Here is a 22,973-nt window from a genome sequence, read left to right on the forward strand (position 1 = left end):
CTTCTTCAGAAGTAAATCCCACAGAGTGCAGTAGGATTTACGGTCAAGGACTGTGGTGGACGAGGCAGAAAGATGCTCAGCCTTAGAACTATGGCCCTGTAATTATTCTGGAGAGGAACACTCTGTGCGGACATCTGAATTTGGACCACTCCCAAGAAAGAACTTCCTCAGCTCCATCCTGTGTCTTATCACAACATTTAAAAGCAAAGAGGCTGCTGGTTCTTTTGGCTGAACGAATGGAAGGGAACCCCATGGATCCAGTCATATGTTAGTGTACTGAACTAAATGGTGCTTTCACTTTAATGAAGCTCCGAATTCTTCTTCAAAAAGGACAGAGTGGCAAAAGTCAGGAGAGCAATTTATCAGGGATGTTGTTGATAATTCTCCCAGCAATCTTAATTCTGACCTTTGATTCATCCAACCTGGCATTTCTCATGATGTACTCTGCATATAAGTTAAATAAGCAGGGTGCAGCCTTGTCGTACTCCATTCCCAATTTTGAACCACTCGGTTGTTCCATGTCTGGTTCTTACTGTTGCTTCTTGACCCTCATACAGGTTTCTCAGGAGACAGGAAAGGTGGTCTGGTACTCCCATCACTTTAAGAATTTGCCACAGTTTGTTGTGATCCACACAATCAAAGGCTTTAGCATAGTCAATGAAGCAGAAATAGACGTTTTTCTGGAATTCGCTTGCTTTCTCCATGATGCAGCGAATGTTGGCAATTTGATCTCTAGTTCCTCTGCCTCTTTGAAACCCAGCTTGTACTTCCGGTAGTTCTCGGTTCACATACTGCTGAAGCCTAGCTTGTAGGATTTTGAGCATCACCTTGCTGGCATGTGAAATGAGTGCAATTGTGCGGTATTTTGAACACTCTTTGGCGTTGCCCTTCTTTGGAATTGGAATGTAAACTGACCTTTTCCAGTCTTGCGGCCATTGTTGAGTATTCCAAATTTGTTGGCATATTTAATGCAGCACTTTAACACCATCATCTTTTCGGATTTTAAATAGCTCAGCTGGAAGACTGTCATCTCCGCTAGCTTTGTTGTTACTAATGCTTCCTAAGGCCCACTTGACTTCACTCTCGAGGATGTCCAGCTCAAGTTCAGTGACCGCACTATCATGGCTATCAGGAACATTCAGATCTTTCCTGTATAGTTCTTCTGTGTATTCTTGCCACCTCTTCTTAATCTCATCTGCTTCTGTTAGGTCCCTGCCTTCTTGGTCCTTTATCATGCCCGTCTTTGCACAAAACGTTCCCTTGAGATCTCCAATTTTCTTGAAGAGATCTCTAGTCTTTCCCATTCTGTTGTTTTCCTCGATTTCTTTGCATTGTTCATTTAACAACGCCTTTTTGTCTCTCTTTGCTATTCTCTGGAACTCTGCATTCCGTTGGATATATCTTCCCCTTTCTCCCTTGCTTTTCGCTTCCCTTCTTTCCTCAGCTACTTGTAAAGCCTCATCAGACTGCCACTTGGCTTTCTTGCATTTCTTTTTCTTTGGGATGGATTGAGTTGCTGCCTCCTGAACAATGTTACGGACCTCCTTTCATAGTTCCTCAGGCACTCTTTGTATCAGGTCTAATCCCTGAAATCTATTCCTCACCTCCACTGTATATTAATAAGGGACATGATTTAGGTCATACTGGAATGGTTTAGTGGTTTTCCCTACGTTCTTCAATTTCAGCCAAAATTTTGCAAGAAGCAGCTCATGATCTGAGCCACAATCAGCTCCAGGTCTTGTTTTGACTAACTGTATAGAGCTTCTCCATCCTTCGCTGCAAAGGACATAATCAATCTGATTTCGATATTGTCCATCTGGTGATGTCCATGTGTAGAGTCATCTCTTGTGCTGTTGGAAAAGCGTGTTTGCTATGATCAGCGTGTTCTCTTGGCAAAACTCGATTAGCCTTTGTCCTGCTTCATTTTGTACACCAAGGCCATGCCTGCCTGTTATCCCAATGATTTCTTGACTTCCTACTTTAGCATTCCAATCCCCTATGACGAAGAGGACATCTTTTTTTGGTGTTAGTTCTAGAAGGTGTTGTAGGTCTTCATAGAACCGATCAACCTCAGCTTCTTCGGCATCAGTGGTTGGGGCATAGACTTGAATTACTGTGATGTTGAATGGTTTGCCTTGGATTCGTACTGAGATCATTCTATCATTTTTAAGATTGTACCCCAGTACTGCTTTTTCCACCCTTTTGTTGAATATGAGTGCTACTCCATTTCTTCTAAGGGATTCTTGCCCACAATAGTAGATATGATGGTCACCTGAATTAAATTCGCCCATCCTGTCCATTTTAGTTCACTGATTCCCAAGATGTCGACGTTCAATCTTGCCATCTCATGTTTGACCACCTCCAGCTTACCCTGATTCATTGATCTCACATTCCAAGTTCCTAAACAATATTGCTCTTTACATCATCGGATTTTCTTTTCACCACCAGACACATCCACAGCTGAGTGTCCTTTCGGCTTGGGCCCAGCCGCTTCACTCTTTCTGGCGCTATTTGGAAATACCCTCTGCTCTTCCTCCATAGTATCTTGGACACCTTCTGACCTGAGGGGCTCATCTTCTGGCATCGTATCTTTTAGCCTTGTGATACATTCCATGTAGGGGTGGACGAAAGTCCCTTACCTGTCCTCGAAGGACGTTCGCGGTGGGGGGGAGGCGCTTCGCTGTTCCCCCCGCGAAGTTCAGGCCAGGGGGGGGAGGCTTCCTGCCTCGCCCCTGCCAAAATTCAGGCGGGGGGGAGGCTTCCCGCCTCGCCCGGGCCGAAATTCAGGCCGGGGAGGAGGCTTCCCGCCTCGCCCGGCCGCGAACGCGAAAGTTTAAAAAAAAAAAGTGCCCCCTGATAGGCTACGTGATGATTAACGTAGCCTATCACAGCTAGATCTGCAAAGTCAGCCGTGATAGGCTACGTCAATCGTCATGTAGCCTATCACGGGTGACTTTAAAAAAAAAAAGCGTGTACGCTGATGGCTGCCCCCATAGGGAGCTGCCATTCGCGTTCCTTATTTAGTAGCTGTAGTCTACATAAATGTTTACGTAGACTACGGCGAAAATAAGGGCAACGCAAATAGCGTTGCCCTTATTTTCGCCATAGTCTACGTAAATCTTTACGTAGACTACAGTGACCAAATAAGGAACGGGAATGGCGGCTCCCTATGTGGGCCGCCATTGCCCATAAGCGGTTTTTTTTTTTTTTTTTTTAAGTCACCCGTGATAGGCTACTTGACGATTGACGTAGCCTATCACGGCTGACTTTGCAAATCTAGCCATGATAGGCTACGTTAATCGTCACGTAGCCTATCTGGGGGCGTTTTTTTTTTCTTTTATTGCAATGGCGGTGGTGGCAGCCGCTCGAACACCCGCCGAACCGCCGGCCGGACCCGCCGCCGGGAGGGACATTCGACGAAGGTAAGTCCCGTCCCGGGGGGGTGCGGGGGGTGGGGGTGTTCGGAGGATTTCTCCCCGAAACTTGTTCGGGGGGCCGAACACGTTGGCGCTCGGCCCCCCGAAGTTTCGGGGAGAAATTCTCCACCAACCCTAGTTCCATGGGGTTTTCTTGGCAAGAATACTGGAGTGGGTTGCCATTTCCTTCTCCAGTGGACCACATTTTGTCAGAACTCTCTGCCATGACCTGTCCGTCTTGGGTGGCCCTGCACAGCATAGCTTATGGCTTCACTGAGTTACGCAAGCCCCTTCGCCACAACAAGGCAGTGATCCATGAAGGGGATTACCAGTGATCAAACAACAAATGTTGGATGCCATACAACTGAAGGATCTCCCCCTATTAGTACTTCCAGTGAGCTCATCAGAGCTGTGCATCATTGTATTAGGGAAGAACTAAATTATTTTCAACAAACACAGTTGGCATAGAATAATGAAATGTAAAGATAGGTTTAAGGTAACTAACTTTATTGTTTGAAAAATTCCAGGTGTACCATCTTTTATCTTTTCCAAAGTTCCTTAAATACAGTGTTCTTGTTGTCGACTCCAGGGATGCCACTGTAACGTCCTTGTTCTGGTCCATCAATCCCTTGATTGTTAAGGCTTACCAATGAGCGCATGCTAATAACACCGAAGCAGTTTCAGAGACATGGGGAACAGTATGCATCTAGGTAGGAATGTACGAATCCCTTACCTGGTTCCGCTCAGGGCATCTGCTGTGGGGAGCAGGCGATCCGTTCCTACCCTGGAATCCTCAACAGAGGGGAGGTGATCCGGTCCTCATCCCCAGAATCCTGCCTGGCCAGCTCCACTCCGCGGCCAGTCCATGGAGCCGCTGGCTGGGCTTATCCGCAGCGGGTCCTCCAGCCACTGCCAGGCTGGTGCGGACACAACTGGCGTCCTGCCTAGGGGATACCATTTGCGTCCCTACGGTAGCCCATGATAGTCCATGATTTTATCTAGGGATGTCAGAGAATTCCGCCACGGATCTCGGTAAGGCCGAATGCCAGTGCAATGGTGCACTGATAAAATCACGGACTATCGCTACCGCCATTTCCAGGTTTGTGTAAAAAAAAAAAAAAGACGTGATAGGCTGCGTAAACATTTATGTATCTTATCATGGTTAGGTTAAAAAAAAAAAAAAGATGTGATAGGCTACGCAAATCTCTACGTAGCCTATCATTGTTGGGTGGGTTTAAACAAAAACAAAAACCGCATACCAAATGGCCGCGGCTGTGGCCGCCGCCATTTGAATTCCTTTTTTTTACCGTCTTAATCTACGTCAATATTTACGTAGACTATGATGGCGAAAATAAAGGGGAACGCAAATAGCATAGCAGGTGCTATTTGCATCCCCTTTTGATTCGCCGTTTTAGCCTACGTAAAGATTTACGTAGGATAAAATGGTGAATGAAAAAGGGATGCAAATAGCGCCCGAGACGCTATTTGTGTTCCCCTTTATTTTCGCCGTCATAGTCTATGTAAATATTTACGTAGATTAAGACGGTAAAAAGAAGGAATGCAAATGGCGGCTGCCATAGCTGCCGCCATTTGCGTTCTTGTTTTTTTTTTTTTTTACCCAGAGCCCTCTGTAGCCAGAAATCCAGCTGTGGATGGCTATGGCCTGGCCGTACAGTGCCTGGCCGGCTGCTCTGCGGAGCTGCCACGGAGCACAGCCAGCCATTAGAGGATTCCGGGGGGAGGAATGGAGCGCCTGCCCCCCAGCCAGAATTCTGGGCGGAGGGACGGAACGCCCCCCCCCATCAACATAATCCACAAAAGTTAAGTCATTTTTGTACATCCCTAATTTTATCACGGCTGAAGCAGGGACGTAAATGGCAGCTGCAATGGCAGTTGCACCCCTGTTCTTTATTTTGAAATGCTACATAGGTATTTACTTAGCCTGTCATGGTAAAGGCAACCACGCAAATGACGGCCACTACGCCATTTGGGTAGGGATGTACGAAAGTCACTTACCTTTTCGCAACTTGGCTTTGCGGTGGGGGGGAGGCGCTTCGCTTCTGCCCCCGAAGTTCAGGTGAGGGGGGGGAGGCATCCCGCCTCGCCCGGCAGAAATTCAGGCTGGGTGGGGAGGCACCCCACCTAGCCCGGCTGAAATTCAGGCCGGGGAAAAGCGCCCCGTCTCCCCGGCCGCGAAACAAAAAGTGAAACAAACAAAAAAAAAACAGTGATAGGCTACGTAACGATTAACGTAGCCTATCATGGCTAGATTTCCAAAGTCAGCCATGATAGGCTACGTTAATCGTCACGTAGCCTATCAGGGGTGACTTTGGAAAAAAAAAAAGTGCATACGCAAATGGCGGCGGCCCATGGGCACCGCCATTTGCATTCCTTATTTTGGCACATCTAGTCTACGTAAAGATTTATGTAGACTACAGCGAAAATAAGGGCAACGCAAATAGCATAGACACTACACTATTTGCGTTCCTCTTATGTTCGCCGTAGTCTACGTAAATGTTTATGTAGACGTGCCACTTGCGAACACGCGTTTTTTTTGTTTTTTGTTTAATCAGCCGTGATAGGCTACGTAAACATTTACGTAGCCTATCACGGTGTTTTTTTAAAATTTAGCCGTGATAGGCTACGTAAATGTTTACGTAGCCTATCACATTTTTTTGTTTTTGTTTTTTTTAAAACTTGGAAATGGCAGTGGCAGCAGCCGGTCGGAAGACCAGCTGCCACTTCCGCACCACCACCGGAGCCGCTGCTGAAGCTGCCGTTGGAGCTGCCGCCATCCAGAAATTTGCCCCAGGTAAATCTTGTCCCAGGGTGGATCTACGGGGGGGGGAGGTGGCAGGCTGTTCCACCATGGATTTCGGGGGGCTGAATGCACTAGCATTCAACCTCACTGAGGCCCGTGGTGGAATTCTCTGACATCCCTACACAACTCTACTTCTATGGATTCCCTAGTTTGTTTTGAACATGATATGCTCCTTCGTATTCAGATCAGGCCTCAGTACAATAATGTAGCACTTAGGAATAAAGATGCAACCCAACAGCCCAGCACTGGAGGCCAAGATCGAGAAGACCTGCACGGCCACCATGTATTTCCCCTTGGTGCTCAGGTAGGAGGGCACAAAGGACAGCCAAACACTGCAAAAGACCAGCATGCTGAAGGTGATCAGCTTGGCTTCATTGAAGGCCCCAGGCAGCTTCCTGGCTAGGAAAGCTACCGTGAAGCAGATGGCAGCCAAGAAGCCCATGTAGCCAAGGGCAGTATAAAAGAAGACAACAGATCCTTCATTGCATTGCAGGATGTTCTGTCCAGGCTGGGAGTGCATGTCAGAGTCAGGGAATGGGGCAGAGCTCCCCAGCCAGATGGTGCAGATGACAACTTGGACACCAGAACAAGAACTGACAATGGAGTTTGCCAGACTCTTCCCCAGCCATTTCTTCACTCTGTTCCCTGGTTTTGTGGCCAGGAAAGCCAACACCACCGTGATGGTTTTGGCCAACACCGAAGAAACGGCAACTGAGAAGATGATGCTGAAGGCTGTTTGTCGGAGAAGGCAAGTCACTTTCCTGGGCCGCCCCATGAACAGGAAGGAGGACAAGAAGGAAAGCATGATGAAGATGAGGAGAATGTAAGAGAGGTCTCGGTTGTTGGCCTTGATTATTGGAGTTTCTTGGTATTTCATGAAGATTCCTAATACGAAGCCCGTGGATAAGGACAAGAATAGAGCAAAGGAAATCAGGACAATCCCCAAAGTTTCTCCATAGGTGAGGAAGGTTATCTCCTTGGGGACACACTGATCTCTGTCCTTGTTTGGATGCTGATCTTCCGGACATTTCATGCAATGGTCAGCATCTGATAAGATGGAGAGTGAGTTCAGCAGGATTCACATCAACTGTAAATCCAAAAAAAAATGTGCAGTTGGGCAGGAAGAGGGAGAAACATTCCCTCACAGAGGACCAGTTTTGTGGCCAGACCAGTCTATGGCCTCATCACCAAGTGAGGATCTTAGTAGTAGCAGGGCTAGGAAAGCTGTCTGTGCTGGTCATTACAGAGTGGTTGTCAGTCAGAAAAGTACAGAGAAGAGTGGGCTAGATGGATTGATGGGCTGACTTGGAATACACACAGCTTCCTATCTGGTTTAAATTTGGAAAAGCGAGGGTATTTCTCCCAACATTGTTTGGGGTTAGGGAGCGTCTGTGAGGGTATCCTATTCTTATCTTCATAATAATCCTGTAAGGTGTGTAAATCTACCTGGTAGCTGAGTGGCTTGTGATTTATTTATTTACTCAACTTCTGCCCCACCTTTCTACCACAAGACAGTGCCCAGGGTACTCCTTGTTACATTTGAAATACGAAGTAGGAAACTTCCATAAAGCTTTCCAATTTTTTAATCTAGTTTCACTAAAGAGGTTTAAAAAAACAGAAGACTGAATCAACGTTGGGCAGGGGAGTACTCTGATCACCAGAAAGTGGGGGTTGTACCATTTTCACATCCCCTTTTATGCCAGGGACCCCCTGCTTTCCTGCCTCAGGATCGCAGCACAGTGCAGACAGTTCTTTGCGTATAATGGAGAAAGGCCAACCATGTCTGTACATGCTGCCCTGTCATAATTATGGAAAAAGCAGAGTGGTTTTTTTTTGGTGGGGGGGCATGATTATACCAGGAACAGTGTGCACTAAGCATCCCCCTTGCTTTGCACCCCAGAGATTCACTCCCGTCATCTTTTCTTTCCACCCACTTCATGGGATTAATGGAGATTAAAAATAAACCCAAGCCAAGTAGGGGTCAGAGTGCAAAAAGTCTTTAGCATCTGTTTGGAAGATGTATGAATATTTAATGTGTTACTTAAAATGCTTTTGAGCCTGCACATCAGGACAATGATCACAATGATGTACAGACCAGAAGAATAAAGCCTTGTAGAAGAAGAGCAACTAATAACAAATAAAATTAGCGTTCAGTCGAATGGAACATGTCTCCATTAAAATCACGCTATGTACTAGAAGGGCCTCATGAGGTATTTCAGTCTGAGCAGTAGTGGATGGCCCATGACCATAAGGGATTCCCATGATGTTTTACACTAGGAGCAACAGTCATTCATGAAGCCTTCTTCTCTTACCTACTCATGGAATGTTTTGCTAAAGGTGTTTAAGAGAAAAGAAGAGAGAAGTAAAATAAGGCTGTGGAGACTATTCGGCATATTCAAAGAGTTGCCCTAGGCAACTCCCTTTCATCTGATGTCTCCTACCTTCCTGAATGGAGATGGTTCCTTCTGCACATGGAGCACAAGCGTAGCAGCATGGTGGCTCTCCTTCTTGGACCTCCTTGTAGTATCCACGGTGACAGCTCTCAGTGCATCTGGAATGAGGCACGGTCTAGCAACAAAGACAAGGAGCATCCAGGAAAACAGCGTTATGAAGATTTGTACCTATGTAAATGAGTTCTACAATTTAGACAAGACCCAACAGGGTTTCTAGCGCTTGTGACCCTACGTGAAGTAGAGAAGTGATCCCAGGTCCTTGTTTCAGGGAACCACTATTTATGCATCACAACGTGGCATGGAAGTTTTTGGTCTGTTTGTTTCAAAATCTATATGCCCCCTATACTATACATGTACTCAAGCCAATATAAAAACTGGAGGGGAAAAGGTACGGCAATGAAATGAACTAAAAGACAATTCCAGAATAACAGAAATTGTAAGCAACAGCAATAAAACGGCAAGCTTCAAAACATGTGCATGCAGTGATGGTGAACGATGGGGGAGGGAGACGAGCTTTTTGCAGGAGGATAGGCATCACCATTGGAAAGGCCGTCTCCTCTTCCCCATTTTGATCTTCAGTGGCAGGGCAGAAGGCAAAGGAAGGATCGGAGGCCTCATGACACAGCTGGAGACGGAAAGGCATTTTAAGAAGTGGGGGGTACCTGGTGGATTTAGAGACAGGGAGTGGGGTACATGATGGATTTATATCCCCCAAATATGTTCAGTATCTTGGATAACTCTTTTATAGTTGTGGATGGTTCTGACTATAGGGACTGCGGTGGCTTAGTGGTTAAGATGCTGAACTACAGACTGGAAGGTCGGCAGGTCAGCAGTTCGAGACCCGCGTGCTGCGTGACCGAGTGAGCTCCCATCTTCAGTCCCAGCTACTGCCAACCTAGCAGTTCGAAAGCAAGAAATTGCAAGTAGATAAATAGGTACCACCTCGGCGGGAAAGGTAACAGCGTTCCGTGCACCTCGGTGTTCAGTCATGCTGGCCACATGACCATGGAAGTGTCTTCGGACAGCGCTGGCTCTTCAGCTTAGAAACAGGGATGAGCACCGCACCCTAGAGTTGGACACGACTGGTTGGGGACACCTTTTACCTTTATGATTCTGACTAAATCCCAGAATGGTTTCACAGCCCCACCGAAGTCAGAGTCACCAGTCTCCACTGTACCAAACCACAGAATACATCGAATTAAATGAATAAAAGCATGACGTTAAAACCAATGATCAAACACAAAATGATCACAACAAGAAAATCCCATTCAAATAATAGAAAGGCCTCTTGAAACAGAAAGGACTTCCTGCTTGAGACTCATGGCAGACCAACATCTCCAGGGATGTTGCCACACCACAAAATGCCTTCCTGCCAATTGTCACCAGCCAAATCTCAGCTGGCCTTGCCACTTGGAGGAGGCCTCATCAGATGCTCTAAGGCAACATATCCAAGAGCCATGTGGATGAGGGCATTTTTACTAGGGCTGTTAACCACTTCAGTCTGAATCCTGAATCCCTGGCGTGTCTGGGTGCCTCGATGCAAAGTGCTACAATTCCAGAGCAGGTCAGGATCAGGCCAAAGCACTCCAATATGGGTTGGATCACTCTGAAGAGCTTGGGGGGGGGGCTTCAGCCCTATGCAGACAGCAACCCCACCCTGCTGTGTGAGCCCCTCAATCCTTACCTGGTCTCCAGGGAATCACATGCAGCCTTTGCTCTCTTAGAGAGAGTTGCCATTTCCTTTCAAAATGGTGACTCTTCCTCTTCCAGTAAGACAAAATACCATTTTAAACAATAAATAAGAGGTGACTCCCTTGCAGAGGCCAATGAGAGCGGGCCATCCCGACAGATCCAGGTGAGGAGAGGGGGTTCTGTGGGGGTGGCAATGACAGTGGATGAGTCACTCTCGGTGGGAGTTTCCCCCCTTCTGTTTCGGGTCTCTAGATGTTGCTTCAGATGTGGAGAAGTGGGTCAACCCAGCTTCAGGGGCGGTTGAGGTGAATTCAGGCCGATTCGAGTCCTCTAAATTGACCTCTGTATTAGGTTGGGTGGGTTGTGCACAGCCCTCATTTTTGCTACCCTGACCCTAGAGGGCTTCAAATGGATCACCACCTTAATCTGCATCCTGAAGCTGTGTGTGAGCCAAAGAATCTCTTTTAAAACAGGTTTGGTGCTCTCTCTCCGCCCTGCCCCAGTTGTCAACTGAGGGGTCACCAGAACTCTGTCCAATGCCTTCAGAGGAAGGCCCACCTGGCACCTCCAAGCCTCCTTTCGGACCTCTGCACTACTCAAGTTTAGAGGAACTTCCGTCTTCCTGTGCTATTACTCCCCATTTGCTCCATCTGAATAGGATGATGGCGTTTTGCAAATGGGTGGGGGCAGGAGGCCAGTGACAAGCAATAAATCCAAGCCAGACTATCTGCTATATGAATGGGATAGGAGAGAGAGGCATGAGAGAGGCAAGGAAGAACAAGAGCTGGAAGTCCAAAGGGTAGAGACAGATGAGGAGAAAGGCAAGCTGTTTCCTGATGACTGAGGGAGGTGAGAGTCATCGATGCACTGAGCTGGGATGGAAGTACAGGAAAAGCTTTGTCCTCTGTGATGGATTAATCCTTCTTTGGTGAACTTCAGATCTGGGAGATATTTTGCTCTTTCAGATTGCAGGGATGCTAAATTGCCCTGGAGCGGTCTTATCAGCAAGTGGAGTTATTGCCCACCCTTTCTACAACTGCATGAGATGTGTGTGAAAGGGGGGGGCATTATTTTACTCCAACCCTTTGCTTTTTAGGAAGATTCAGGTCTGTTAATGTAGAATACTGCAGAGATCAACCCTGAACCAGAATGCTTTCATAATATCCCTCTATTGCTCCCCAGAACATATGGGGAGGATGGGCATCTCCTCACAAAATCTCACCTTGATTCTGGCTCCAAAGTGTATTGCCCCAACCCCCCAACTGTCCATTGAGTTACTTCTTACAGTCTGCCCCTTGTGTCTGCTAGGGATGTGCAAAACACTTACCTGGTTCTGCTCTGGGGCATCTGTGGTGGGGGGGAAGTGCTCCATCCCTCCCCCCAGAATCCTCCCCGGCTGGCTCCACTCTGTGGCAGGTCCGCAGAGCCACTGGCCGGGGCCAGCTGCAGCCCGAGTTCCGGCCGCGGCTGGGCTGCAGCGGCCGCAAATGGCAGCCGTTGTAGCGGCCGCCATTTGCATCCTTTCCAGACTGCCATGATAGGCTACGTAAGTATTTACGTAGCCTATCAGGTCGAAGAGCAGGGACACAAATGGCATAGCAGTGGCCATTTGCGTCCCTGCTCTTTGCCGTGATAGGCTACGTAAATACTTACGTAACCTATCACTGCAGCTGGAAGGACGCAAATGGCAGCCACTACGGCGGCCACCATTTGTGGCCACAAAAGCCTGCAGAGAGACCATCCGCCACTGCTGGAGCTGCCACTGGAGCTGCCACCACCTCTGCTTCCACCCCAGGTAAGCTTCGCCCGGGGGGATTCCACAGGGTGGCGGGGGGTGGGAGGCCCTTCCGCCACAAATTTCACCACCTCTTTAACTCAATCCAATTCTAGCCATAGTGGGGCCATAATTCAGCAGTAGAACACCTGATTTACATGCACAAGGTCCCTAGGGATGTCAGAGAATTTCTCCACGAATCTCGTGGAGGCCACGAGATTTTATCCCCTATTTTATCTATTTTATCCCCTATGCTGTTTAACATCTGCATGAAACCACTGGGGGAGGTTATCTGGAGGTGTGGGCTGCAGTTCCATGAATAGGTGGATGACACCCAGTTCTACCTCTCTTTCTCATCAAACCCAGCTGAGGCAGTGGCTGTTCTGAACTGGGTCCTGGGCACGGGAATGGACTGGATGAGGGCCAATAAACTGAAACTCAATCCAGACAAGGTGGAGGTACTGTTAGTGTGTGGTTCGTCTGCCCGACTAGGAGATATTCATCCTGTTCTGGAGGGGGTTGCACTCCCCCCAAAGGATCACGTTCATAGTTTGGAGTTGCTCTTGGATCCAAATCTGTCACTTGAGGCACAGGTGAACTCAGTGGCATGGAGCCCTTTTTATCAGCTTAGGCTGGTATCCCAACAACGCCCTTATCTGGACAGAGATAGCCTAGCTACAGTTACCCATGCTCTGATAACCTCTCGCCTGGATTACTGCAATGCGTTATACATGGTCCAGAAACTTCAGCTGGTGGAAAATAGGGCAGCAAAATTGTTAACAGGGACTGGCCAGAGAGCTCATATTACGCCAGTACTTTTCCAGCTGCATTGGCTGCCACTCCATTTCCTGCCCCAATTCAAAGTGCTGGTAGTAACATTTAAAGCCCTTAACAGTTTGGGGCCAGGTTATCTGAAGGATCGCCTCCTCCCATGTGTTCCTTCCGGCCCAGACCCTGAGATCATCCTCAGAGGCCATTCTCCATGCGCCCCTGCCAAGGAAGGGAGGCGGGTAGCTGGCATGAAGGGAGCGCTTTCTGCGGTGGCTCCCCAGCTGTGGAATGAGCTCCCTAAGGAGATTTGCCTGGCACCTACGTTGTACTCCTCTTTGCGCCAGGTGAAGACCTTTTTATTCTCCCAGTATTTTAGTGTTTTAGCTTCCTAGTCTTTTAGCTTCAGTGTTTTAAATTTGTATTGTAAAATCTCTGCATTGCTGAAAGGTTTCATTCTGGTTGTAGTGTTCTGTTGTGGTTTCAAGCTTTCATATTTTACATTGTTTCATGCTGTGCTTTGTAGTTTTAATTTTTGTGCACCACCCAGAGAGCTTCGGCTATTGGGTGGTACAGAAATGGAATAAATAAACAAATCAAAGGCTTCTAGCACTGGCATACATAGTGAGCTGGTTTGTGAGCAGAAAATGTGAACTCCACAGAGCTGAGGGTGAGGTGCCCTGAGTATCACAGTAGAATTGGGTGACTCTCCCACCCCCAGGTCAATTAGATTCCCAGGCTAAATGTTTCGAACACCTGTTGGGTAAGGGAGAAGCCCCCCTACTCTTGTGAGTGTGTCAGCCAGTTGGTGCGAGAGAGGAGGGGAGAGGCATTGCTCATGGGTAGAAGGAGGCATCTAACAGAGACGCTTGTAAGATCCCGTTTGCTGGCTCCTTTGGTCGTGCTCTAAGGAGAAATAGGCAAGCAACCAGCCTAGAGAAAATTGTGCTCCTGGGACCCTGACAGACATTCACGGTGCAAACTGCTTTGCCACCTGAATGGAAGTGTGGACCTTTTTTGTACATATTTATTCTACATCCATTTTCTATCCAGAAACTGCCATCTTTTGCACAATTGGCATATTTCAGCTTGATAACCAAAAGACTTGATGACTGGAACTGACAGGATCAGGACCCCAGATCAATACAGCATAGAAATATGCATCCATGGACCTTAAGATCATCCTCAGTGGCCCTTCTCCATGAGCTCCCACCAAAGGAAGCGAGGCAGGTGGCTACTAGGAGGAGGGCATTTTCTGCTGTGACACCCCGGCTGTGGAATGAGCTCCCTAGTGAGGTTTGCCTGGCACCTGCGTTGTATTCCTTCCGGTGTCAGGTGAAGACCTTTTTTATTTTCCCAAGCATTTTAGCATTTTCGCTTTCTAGACTTTTAGCTTTGCTGTTTTAAACCTGTATTTTAAATTCCTACACTGCTGCTAGGTTTTATTGTGTTTGTATTGTTATATTGTGGTTTGGATGTTCTATATATTTAAAATTGTTTTATTGTGGGCATTATTTGGTTTTAATTTTTGTGAACCACCCAGAGAGCTTTGGCTATTGGGCAGTATAGAAACAAAATTAATTAATTAAATAAATAAATAAATAAATAAATAAATAAATAAATAAATGTATAGAAGCTGAGGGTGGGGGTGGGACAAACAAGACAGGGTGGATATTCTTAGAGCTTAAGAGATGTCACAAGCCAATAATAGGACACAAATCCTTTCCCCTACCTCATTAAAATGGCCAGGCCATGCAATGGCTTCCCGCTTAATGGTGAGTTTCATGTCTGCAGATCCCTGTGTCTCCACACTCCCAATAGTCACTCTAGCATGAGACTCATTGGGAAACAGCACCCAATTCACAATATCAAAGTCAGCTGCCAGTTCCCCAGTCTTATCCAGATACAGTCCGCCCATCGAAGCATTAGAAAACTGGATGTCTCGTAAGGAAGTGTGAAGCTAGAATGACAGAGAAAACGGCCCGGATTTAGAAATCATGAAAATCGTGTAGTCTATATCTTAGGCCTTATGACTTTGAGCTGTGATCTTCCATGTTCAGTGCACATCCCTTCCGGGCTTACAATTCCATTCTTTGGCTGTTCACAGTCACAACTAGAGTTGTCAGAATAATCCGCAATCAGTTCAAAAGTGATCATATTTAAGAGAGGGCTTTTCCCAAGTTGCACAGTTTTGGGAAACTTGCAGGACTTTTTTGTTGTTGTTTTACATGGGTGGAGGGAGAGATGCAAGTGCACATTAGTAAAAAGTGTGCCTTGGCACATGACCAAAATCCTCGTACAATAACGTGCATCCCATCAATGAACAGAGGGCAGAAGTAAAGATGCCTGATCACATGCAGAAGTTTTAAAACAAAACCTGCCCATTCCTACTCATAATGAAGATACCAGGCATGTTCAGACATCATGCTAAGCCATAATGGTTAAGGAATCTCTGCTCACCTTGGTGGCTAAGCGTGTCATGTGGGGGAGAAGACCACATTCCCCTTTCTGAGTAAGTCACCCTGACTAACCACCCCTCTGCAAAAGTGTTAAGGGGCCCGAGTTGACTTATCGTGTCATCTGGCGGGCTCTCCAGGGTTTCAACAGGCTTCAGAGAACTTCCAGGCCATGACCATAGAGTCTGCTGGGTAGAGTGTCTTCCACTGTGGGCAATGCTCTAACCGCCATGGGCTTTCTCTATGGCCAAGTGCCTATTTTGGACCCTGGAGTGGACACCAGGAGCGACTGCCAGGAGCCCTTTCATGCCACAGAAGATGGGATGCTCACAAAACACATCAAGAAGATAGTCAGATAACAATGGAGAGAGGATGGTTACCAAAATGAAAACAACTTTGGTGGAAAAGGTCATATACTGTCTGGGATGCCACAGCTCAAGAGAGCAAAGAATGATCACTGAAACTTAATTTCTGAAACCACCGTTGCATGTAGCAGGGGAACTGGAGTTCAGTGCCTCCAACACCAGTGTAGAAGGCCCAGAAGGTTACGAGGGTTGATGGTAGAATCATAGGAATCATAGAATCATAGGGTTGGGAGGGGCCTATAAGACCATTGCGTCCAACCCCCTGCTCAATGCAGGAATCCAAGTCAAAGAATCCCAGACAGGTGGCTGTCCAGCCTCGTCTTGAATTCCAGTGTGGGAGAGCCCACCATCTATCTCCCTAGGTCATTGGTTCCATTGTCGTATTGCTCTAACCATCAGGACGTTTTTCCTGATGTTCAGCTGGAATCTGGCTTCCTGTAACTTGAGCCCATGATTCTGTGTCCTGTATTTTGGGATGATTGAGAAGAGATCCTGGCCTTCCTCCCTGTGACAACCTTTCAAGTTCTTGAAGAGAGCTGTTGAATCTCCCCTCAGTCTTCTCTTCCCAAGGCTAAAGATGCCCAGTTCTTTCAGTCTCTCCTATTAGGGCTTTGTTTCCAGTCCCCTGATGATCTTTCCTGCCCTCCTCTGAACCTTCTCCAGTTTGTCTGCATCCTTCTTCAAGTGTAGTGCCCAGAACTGGACACAGTACTCCAAATGAGGCCTAACCAGTGCTGAGTAGAGGGCAACTTGTACTTCATGTGATTTGGAAGTCTCATTTTCAGCTTGTGATCGACAACAATTCCAAGGTCCTTCTCACTTGTAGTCCTCTGGAGTCAAGTATTGCCCATCTTGTAACTGTGCATTTGGGTTCTTTTTCCTCGGTGCATAACTTGGCATTTTTCCCTACTAAATTTCATTCTGTTGTTTTCTGCCCAGAGCTCCAGCCTCTCAAGATCACTTTGAATTCTGTTTCTGTCTTCCATGGTATTAGCTACCCCTCCAAATTTTGTGTCATCTGCAGATTTGATCAGCATTCCCTGCATCTCCTCATCCAACCCATTTTTAAAAATTGGAAGAGCACTTGGCCCAGGACTGAGCCCTGTGATACCTCGCTCGATACCTCTCCCCACTTTGAGAAGGTCCCATTGATAGGCACTCCTTGAGTCCGATTCTGTAGCCAACTGTGGATCCACCTGATGGACCCTTGCCAGTGGTCCATCTGCCAGGAAATATAGCCTGTGGTCCTAGACTCCAAATTTCTCATGCCAGCACCATCTTCATAGCCAGTCATTCACCTGGAATATTTTTCTTTCCCTTTTTATCCCTCTTCCACCTACTGGAAGGATGATGGATGAAAAAACTACCTGGGCCCCAAGGTTCTTGAGTTTCCTTCCAAAAGCTTCAAAATCTGACGTGATTTCTTTGTAGCTCTGCTTGTCAGTATCATTTGTTCCCACACAGATGAGAAGAAAGGGATACCTGTCATTGGGCTTTATGAGCATAGGGAACCCTTCAGACACATCTCTAGTCCATCCTCCTGGGAGACAGCTTTCCTGGCGAGTTCATGGGTCTATATACTATATAACTATATTCTTCCATTATGTGTGTGTGTGTGTGTGTGTGTGTGTGTGTGAATCTCCCTCAATCCAGCTGTTCCCTGGAAACCCCCCCCCCATTCACCCAAGGGTCTTCTGAGATAACTTACAGGAAGTCTGATAATGAACTGGATGTGGAAATACAAATCTGAGCAGAGAGGAGAACCAACTCCGTGCATGTCTACTCAGAAGTAAGTCTTAATGAGTTCAATGCAACTTACTCCTACACATGTCAGCACCCCACTTGCCCCCAGCTCAGCTTTGTATTTCCACATCCAGCTCATTATCAAACCTCCTGTTAGTTATCTCAGAAGACCCTTGGGTGAATGTTTTGGGTTTTTTTTTCCCCCAGGAAACAGCTGGATGGAGGGAGATCACACACACACACACACACACACACTAGAATATAGTTCTTCATATTCCCTGGTATGTTTATTCCTCATTCTGTCCATTCCCTGAGCATGTGCAGAGAGTGCTTTTTATTCAAACAGAGAGAAGGTTGCTGATCTTTCCCGTCATGCTGCATTTGTACAAGTGAAGTGTGACTGCTTCGGAAAGAACTTTCCATTATACTGTCTCTTCTTCTTCATGAGTTTCATAACAGAAGTATGGTGTAGTGGTCAGAGTCCAGCCCAAAGTCACCCAGTGAAATAACTAACAGGTTTGATAATGATCTGGATGTGGAAATACAAAGCTGAGCTGGGGGCAAGCGGGGTGCTGACATGTGTAGGAGTACTGAACTCAGTAAGACTTACTTCTGAGTAGACATGCACAGAGTTGGCTCTCCTCTCCATTTTAGCCTCACCATGTCACCAACAAGGCTGGATGTGGAAATAGAAAGCCTAGCAGGGGGAATAATACTCGGGCAGGGCTCCAGACCGGCATGGTCATTTTAAAAGGTTCTTTCTTTCTTTCTTTCTTTCTTTCTTTCTTTCTTTCTTTCTTTCGTTCTTTCAACAGCATTGATTTAAAGAAAGAGTGCATCGCTCAGGGACACCTAGGGCAGCCTTGTTTTGGGAAGCCCCGAGGAGGAGGAAGTGTTTTGGCTGAAAGTAATTACTGCATGTCACAGGGCAGGGGGAAAAATACATAAATATCTATGAAAAATAGCCTTTCTTACGGAAGTTATGCAGAACTATGGCTGTCGGTACGGATTTATCTTCGTAATTCTGGGAGTGGAAAAAAAAGAGGAGAATTCCGGGGGCTTGCGAACGATGGTACAGAGCACGGGCCACAAACTGTGGAAGACATGCGGCACGGAAGGTAGACAATTCGTACATCCCTACACATGGGCCCAGCAAGCAAGCCATCATCTCTTCACAAGGAGATGATGGCTAGAGGGGCTGGTGTGCTGAGGCCTCATCCAGACAATGCCAGCTGGTAAGGGCTTCCTTGACAGCTGACAGGTCAAGATGAGGCCCCAGTGCTGTATATGCCCCAGCCACACTTGCCATCTCCTCCTTGCAAGGAGGAGAGAGTGAGAGTGGTTGAGATGGTGGTGGTGAGAAATCGGGGCTGTTCCCAGCTGCTCAGTGGCCAGCTCTGTCAGCTAGGGATGTTAGAGAATTCCGCCATGGATCCCAGGGGGGGCAAATTCCAGTGAATTCGGCCCCCTGGAATCCGTGGCAGAACAGACCCCCACACCCCTCCACCCTGCAAAAGCCCCGCAAAACGGAGCCTACCTGTCTGCTGCTCCAGCTCCTGCTCCGGCTCTGGTGGCGGCGGCGGCTCCAGCAACTGCCGGGCTGCAGCGGCCGCAAATGGCGGCCGTCGTAGTGGCCACCATTTGCGTCCCTACGCCGGCCTGTGATAGGCTACGTATATATTTACGCAGCCTATCACAGCTAAAGCAGGGACACAAATGGCGTCCCCGATGTCATTTGCGTCCCTGCTCTCAGGAGTGACCTAGTGGCCTCTTTCAGTTGACTGCAATAGCCAACTCAAGACACAGACGGAAGGATTCTTTTCAAGGCTTTAATCCTTTTAGAACTTAATGACTCTTTCAGATGCTAATCACCAGCGACTAAGCAAGGAACAGCAGAGTGGCCTATGCTCCGAGTAGGCAGTTGATCCCCGTTTGAAGGAGAATCACGGGAACACCCTGAACTTATGTGCTAGGGAGAATACCTCCCTCTTTCCCTTGGGTCCTTGGGACGCAATCATTGCTTTTGCGCCAAATGGGCACTACACCTCCTTTCCGCACCCTCCGTCGCTCGTCGCTCCCTGAGTCAAGCATCTAGCAAGCCCCGTTCCCATACTTTCTCACATCTAGGATCACTATCTATCTCAGGAATGCTGGCAGGAGGAATCTCTGCCAGCTGCTGCGCCTGTCAGGGTTGAGCTGGCTCCTCTCCCACGGATTGCTGTTCCTCCTCAGAATCAGAACTGCTCTAGGGGCTCTATTGGCTCAGTTTCCACCTTGACACCTACTTTAGCCATGATAGGCTATGTAAATATTTACGTAGCCTATCACGGGCTTGCAAAGGGATGCAAATGGAGGACGCCATTTGCGTCCGCCCCAGCCGGGCAGCGGCTGGAGGCACCACTGCGGGTTGGCCTGGCTGGCGCCTTGGTGGTCTGGCCATGGAGCAGAGGCGGCCGGGCTGGATTCCGGGTGGAGGAACAGATCACCTCCCCGCCCCCGTCGAGGATTCCGGCTGAAGGAACGGATCGCCTCACCCCACCTGTGGAACACCCTTTTCGGACACCCCTACTGTCAGCGCCACATGGGTCAAGCGGGGTCAAGGCGGCTGGGTGAGGGGAGTCTGCTGGCCTCCCACGTGAAGGTGGGTGCTTGTGACATCCCTATTTGCCACAGGCTGCACCGACCTGGTCATCATACCCCATCCTCCACTGCTCACTTTTATTAGGAGGACATGTAATTGGGCACATTGCTGCAAACTCCCTGTGCACTTCATAAGTCTTTGATCAGAGAAATGGATCCCAATGGGTCTTCTAGAGCAAAAACATTACATTGACTGCAAAGTCAAGAGATTGTATCCTGATGGTGCTTCACACAAAAAACTGGTTCTCGATGGATCTGGGGCTTCATTTGTAAGGGATTTTTGGAGGAGGGAAGCTACATGAGCATGTAATGGTGGCAGAAAACAGGGTCTACTGGCTGCCTGCACTGCCATGCAGGATGAACAATTATTTGCTCTAACCCATGTTTGGTTATCTTCATCATGAGTCTTTATGGAGGTGTTGCCAAAGGAAAAGGGAATACCTGCCAGGGCTGCAGCCTTTGACGTTCCCGCCTTCCTCCTTTACCCACCACCAACATCCACTTGGGTTGGGATGAATATGCAGCATGTAAGGCATGGGCCACAGCATGGATGCTGCTGTAAGCAACGTAGCTGTCCTGAGACAGGGCTCTCTCGATCTCCTCCTGGGGCAGGGTCGCCTGTTTCTCTTTCTCTCTGCAACCTGTCCAAATTTTCATGGACAAAACATGCCTTGAACTGAAACATTTAAAGGTTTCATCCCAAAACTGTTCCAGAGAAGAGGAGAATGGCACATAGTAGTCATATTTTGTCATTATTTTAGTCTTCATTCTGAAGGACAAAGAACCATGGAGGAAGTGGAAGTAAGAAGGTGCAATAGACAAGTTGATGTCAGTGTCCTGAAAAGCTGGTGTGATCCAGAGTTTTGCCCCAGTTGGTTTCTTTTCGAGTGTTCTTTGTATATACATCAATGGAATACACCCATAGTGAGAATCTGCATAGTAAACAATTACCTTCACTTCTTTCCCCAAGAAAGAAAGGTCGATCTGGAATATTTGATGTATGATATTTCGTGGGAGTCTTTTGGAGAAAGCGACACAAATCCCACTGCTGATCATCAGGGGTGTCAAGGCACCCAGGAACCTCTCCCCATTCTCAGTGTCTGGAGCAAAGAGACCGACCCACGTCCATCGGAAAAACAGGAGCAGCTGGACAATTCCTGGATACTGGGTTTCTTCCTTCGGGGCCATGCGGTAGATAAAAGGGAACTGACTTTTGTCACTAGACACAGAAGTAGCAATTCTGTAACTGATCTAGGGAAGCAAAGTAAAGTAAGCTATGGTAGTTTAGTATCAGTTTGTTTTCTGGATGAAGGTCAGATATTTTTGGCTAAAATGGAGGGATGATTATGGGCTCGCATTGGGTTCCTTAAAGAGGAAAAAGGCAGGATATACATACATACATACATACATACATACATACATACATACATCTTATCTAAGTCAATGCCTGTCAGTATGAGGCAGAATATGTGGACGGGGAGTGCAAAAATATCTCAAGCTCCATTTGTGGTGCATCCCAAGAGGAACACTGGGGTCCTTTATATGCATTCAAAATACTGAAGAGTGATACACTTCAGGAACCAATCAATGAATGTTAGACCTGCTTGCTGCCTTGCATGAGCCAACTGGAAAGGATAGATATATCCCTGCCCCCAACTATGTTCTAGATTCTGCTTGGGGAGCACACAGGAGCCTTATTCAAGAATAAAAGCAATGAAGGGGCCACATGAGAAGCAAAGAAACCCACTTTGGGTGTTGGCCTGGTTACAGGACCGAATCAGCCTTGGTTGCCCTGCTGGATGATCTATATCAAGAGAGGGAGGGCGGAGTACCACCCTTCTAATTCTGCTCCATCTCTCATCGGCTTTGGGTACCATGGACCATGGTTTCCTGCTGGATCGACTCTGTGGGAAGGGCATGGGAAAAAGTGTGGTACAGCGGTTTCAGTCCTACCTATAGGGCTGATTTGAGGGAGTAATGTTGGGTGTCCATTCCTTGACCCCTTGGCAATTGAGCTACAGGGTTCCACAGGGCACCATCTTGTCCCCAATATTGCTCAACATCTGTATGAATTTGCTGGGAGCAGTAATGGGGGGATTTGGAACAGGACGGAAGCCCTGTGGGTGAGTGGTTCCCCAGTCCAGGAGATAGGCTCATTGCCTCTTCTGGGTGGGGCTGCACTCCCCTTGAAAGATCAGGTTTGTAATCTGGGGGGAGTCCTAGATCCATGGTCCCTGCAGGCCCACTTGGTCCTTGCAGCTGAGTGTCTTTTGATAACTTCAGCTGGTTCGCCAGCTACAGCATCTCCTGAATGGGGTAGCTTGTTCACAATAGTATCCTTGGAGTGTCCTTTTCCAACTTCGGCTGGATCTAGGGATGTACGAAAATTCCGCCACGGATCTCGGGGAGGCCGAATGGCAGCACATTTGGTCCCCCGAAATCGGTGGCGGAACGGCCTGCCCCCCCGCCCCACCCGGGACAAGACTTACCTTGGGCGGATCTTCCTGGCGGCAGCGGCTCCGGTGGCAGTTCCGTCAGCGGTTCGGCGGTGGCGGCTGCAGCGGCCGGTCTTCCGACCGGCTGCCGCCACCACCATTTCCAGTTTAAAAAAACAAAAATTGTGATAGGCTACGTAAAGAACGCTATTTGCGTTCCCCTTATTTTCACCGTCTTAGTCTACGTAAATGTTTATGTAGACTAAGACGTGCCAAAATAAGGAATGCGCCGCCATTTGCGTGTGTGTGGTTTTTAAAAAAGTCAGCCGTGATAGGCTACGTAAACATTTACGTAGCCTATCACGGCTGACTGCAGGGACGCAAATGGCAGCAGCTATGGCTGCCGCCAT

At 47.8% G+C, this 22,973-nt stretch overlaps 2 protein-coding genes across 4 annotated transcripts in view; one reads left to right on the forward strand and one right to left on the reverse strand.

Annotated features, from left to right (window-relative positions):
* Positions 1-22,973, forward strand: part of LOC146356375 (uncharacterized) — a 980,383-nt gene that overhangs the window by 841,308 nt on the left and 116,102 nt on the right. The gene's annotated exons all lie outside the window — the stretch shown is intronic.
* LOC146356386 (vomeronasal type-2 receptor 26-like) overlaps positions 1-22,973 on the reverse strand; it is a 56,862-nt gene that overhangs the window by 11,451 nt on the left and 22,438 nt on the right. For 2 of the 3 annotated variants that reach the window (XM_084841105.1, XM_084841104.1), the window contains exon 3: positions 8,679-8,805. In XM_084841105.1, the coding sequence (XP_084697231.1) occupies positions 8,679-8,805 (127 nt within the window). Of the gene's footprint in view, positions 1-8,678; positions 9,564-22,973 lie in introns of those variants that run through there. The other variant, XM_084841107.1, reaches the window with a different exon arrangement.

This window comes from Heloderma suspectum, chromosome 2 (assembly GCF_057233095.1).
Source record: "Heloderma suspectum isolate Gila_16-S chromosome 2, 16-S_ref, whole genome shotgun sequence".
NCBI lineage: Eukaryota > Metazoa > Chordata > Lepidosauria > Squamata > Helodermatidae > Heloderma > Heloderma suspectum.